Source organism: Mobula birostris, chromosome 10, assembly GCF_030028105.1.
Source record: "Mobula birostris isolate sMobBir1 chromosome 10, sMobBir1.hap1, whole genome shotgun sequence".
NCBI classification, from domain to species: domain Eukaryota; kingdom Metazoa; phylum Chordata; class Chondrichthyes; order Myliobatiformes; family Myliobatidae; genus Mobula; species Mobula birostris.
The window spans coordinates 47,555,386-47,559,106 of NC_092379.1; the positions used below are offsets into that span (position 1 = coordinate 47,555,386).

Genomic DNA, 3,721 nt, shown 5'->3' on the forward strand with positions numbered 1-3,721 from the left:
CCCCTTGCCCATCCTCTGATGATGGTTTGCGTTTTGATTTCCACAATTTCTCCAGCAAACAGGGAGGTTACTATCATAATGGGATTCTGAGAGGGTGTAATAAAATATCTTACCAAGTTTTTTCACCCGAACTCCCTCCATTTCTGTGAACTGGTACACTTCCATTGATATCTCTATATTATTGTCCAGTCTTCCTCAGATATTATTATCCCTCCTTCTTTCTCCCATTTTGTTTTAATGTATGAAGTTGAATGTGTTTTAAAATTTGACAAACGCTTATACACGTTTGAAATTATTCTACTACCGTTGTCTAAATTATATTCTTTTCTAAATAGCTCTATCAGACATGTACTTGCCTTGGTTACATTTTTAACCGTTCTATTAACGTACTGTCGCATCTGTAAATACCTTGAGTTTGACCATGACTTTTTATTTTCTTCAATATCTCTGACAAGTTATCTCACCAAATGTTTTTTTTTGAAAATCCGACTACTGAACATAAATGTTTCCTTAAACCTCAGCTCGTGATACTTGTACTTATATGGTGACGATCAGTGTTTTCCTGGGAGCTTGCTTACAGTAAGTGTTGGAGATAGAGGATGTACGAATGCTAATGGACTTAGAATCAGGGATTGGTGGCTGTAAAGCAGTGTGCTAACCACTACACTACCATGCTGCCCGAAAGGGTACAGGTAACCATATATGTAACCCAAGGGGGCCGAAATGTGTCGGCACTTTACTTTACCAATGCTGCAATTTGATTGCCAATGTACTTTGCCGCAGTCTTTAATTCCTCTCTGAACTTCCTTTGGGTCGCCACATAAATGCAGGTGTTGGTGCAGCAGCTCAGCAGCTGAAGCATGTTTCCACTTTCTTGGCGAATGAACCTGGGGTCATTGAAATTGGAACCACTGAAATATGGTTCATTTGAAATTTGCACATAAAGAAAATCCACTACATACGTCATCCACAAGAGGATAAAACTGCCGGAGATAGCAAAGAGTAAAATAATTGACTTCCTCCGACTCTCAGTCTCTGGGTCGTTAACAATTTTTCCATTGGAGCTCGCCCGAAGCCTCCTGCGAGCCTTATTGGCAACTAGAATGTGTCTGACGGTCAGACCATTCAGCAGGAAAATAAAGACAAACGGGAGCCCTGGATTTAAAGTACGCGCAAACCAATCATATATTGTCCATGCTACTGAGGTGAAGTAGCTTGATACTACATTACAAAACCAGGACATGTTGTTAATTGTATACAGCGGTTCATAGATAAAGTACCAGGGAGCGCTTTTCAAACAGCTCAACACACCGATTGTCCAGATAACCACTGCCGCGGTTCTCTCAGTACAATAGTTTGTTTTCAGCTTCGGGCAACAAATGGCCACGAATCGGTCAAAGGTGAAAGCGACCGTTAACCAGACTGAACTCTCGGTCACTGCATAAATTATCACCGTGCTCAGAGTACAAGCCGGAGTGTAGGACATAAAACTAAATGGAAAATAAATGCCAACAATCCGATTAAATATGACAGCGGAGATAACGACCAGCAGGTCCGCCACTGCCATCGACACCAGGTACCGTGTGATGCATCTGGAGAGACCGCACTTTCCTCGGCACAGGACCACGATCGCCAATACATTAACTGCGGAGAAGGTACGCAAAATTATAAAACGGGAATATTATTCGAGTTTCTAAAAACAAAATCCATATTTTAATAACCCGCGGTGACGTTTGCATATTGTGGAAGGAAATGAAACCTGAGAAGTAAGAGTTAACAAAACCACGAGGATAGCAGAGTAAAGAGCAAATGTGGTCTGTCTGTCTACTCATACTAATTTGGAATAAGTCCTGTTAGAAATGAAGAACTGATAACACACAGATGTAGTAAATCTTGTTAATGAAGAACGGATAAGCACGGATATCGTGTGTAAGGAGGAACACTTAGACCTCAAGGCTATATAACTGATAAATTGGTTTTTATAATCAATGGTGGCGGGGGGGTACCATAGGCCTTCAAGACTACATGACTAACGGCCTCGTTTCTTCGAATTAATGGGGAACTGGTTGTGCATGTGGGGATCCGATCTAATTTTGTGGAAGGTATGGAAGTTTCCTGAACCTTGTCGATAAGGTCTAAGCAAGAACTCTTGACACTTGACAACTGCTGAACTGCATATATTTTAAGGCGCAAAAGGATATACTTGTGCTTGTTTTAGCAAAGTTTCTTTGTGGGCTCTCCGCGGTCACATAATAAAGTAATTAAACCGAATACCGGCGTCTGTATCTTTCTTTCAGTCTAATCGGACACATATTTCACTGACACATATTAAAGAGCTCTCCTGTCACACATGTCTCAGAAGTTGCGATACTTGGTTGTCAATTTTCGGATGATTCAGAATAATTGTAATAAGTGTTTCACAAAGACAGTATTAGAATATTGTGACTGGTTCAATTAAGAAATATTAGCCACATTTCCTGCGAACTAGAATGCAGCTGCATGGCCCATTGGCTCGATACCGTCACACAGAGACATAGTAGCATCTGCTGGTTGTCCCAATAAACCACATTCCGCACATTCGCATCAACGCACATACCCAGCTTTACTAGAGGCAATTTACAATGCTGAATTACGTTGGCAAACTCCACATCTTTGGTATGTGTGTGGAAATCGTAGCACCCTTCGGGCGCCCAGTCACAGAGCAAGCGTGCAGACTCCATTCGTATAGCACTTGAAATCGGCAATAAATCCGGAAATACAAGGCAACAGTTCTACTAGATGCCCACAAAGAATGACAAGTTATGGAATCACTGAAATAATATTACGTTTTGCACTGGCAAGCAGTTCCCTGTTGTGTTGCTTTTCTGTTTTTTTTTTCTAATTATTTTCTTCTCTTGAGGAATCAATGCCAAATTGAGTGGGAAACCGGTTGTTAATTTGTTGAGAATTTCGTGATCTTTGCCGTATTTCAAGTGACGGATCATGATAGTATTGGCTCATGAATGGACGATAGTAAATGATCAATACTTCCTTGCACGCAATGAAAATAATATCCAGGATCGCTGATATATCGCTGTGTACACGTTTTAATCCACTGCGTAATCTTACGGTCAGCTCCGAGGGACCACTGTTGGGAAAAGAAAGTTCACAAACTTTGCAGCTGTGTTCTTGGTGTGTAATAATCCCTGAAAATATTTTTAATTACACTGAGTGTCCTGGAAAATTAACTCATAACAAATCGTCAATAAAACATAAACTTAGCAATATAAATCATCAACGACCAAGGTAATTTAATTTTGTAAAGAGTGGATTAGTCCACTGACTCACCTGGAACTCCTATAGCTGCGAGCACAGGGTAGTAAATAGCATAAACGGGACCACTTATTCGGCCGTGCATTTTGTATGAGAAACGACGCTCTATCCTGTGGTAGTCGACCTGATGTTCCCTGATTCCAGTCTTCAAGGATTTGCTCTTTTAACGATGTGAGAAATCTACAGATATTCAACTCACTCCGCCAGTTATTCCCTGTTCTGCACAAACTAGTTCATCTCTCGCCCTCCCGCATCATATTTGATCAGGTAGTTCAGAATTATCAGCGTCAGAAACACATTACGTGCGGCGGAATTCAAGGGAAATTGCACTAAAACGACTTCGTGCCCCCGAAATATACAACTTGCCTCTTCATGTGATGGGTCGTTACTAAGTATGAGTAAATGTCCT

General features: G+C 41.0%; 1 protein-coding gene across 1 annotated transcript; it reads right to left on the bottom strand.

Annotated features, from left to right (window-relative positions):
* Positions 1 to 736: 736 nt before the first annotated feature.
* LOC140203661 (probable G-protein coupled receptor 139) lies at positions 737 to 3,397 on the bottom strand. The gene is made up of 2 exons (XM_072269709.1): positions 3,328 to 3,397; positions 737 to 1,644 (listed from the first exon to the last, which is right to left on the bottom strand). The coding sequence occupies exons 1-2, from the start codon at positions 3,395 to 3,397 to the stop codon at positions 737 to 739; spliced, it is 978 nt and encodes a 325-aa protein (XP_072125810.1).
* Between the last annotated feature and the right edge of the window lie 324 nt (positions 3,398 to 3,721).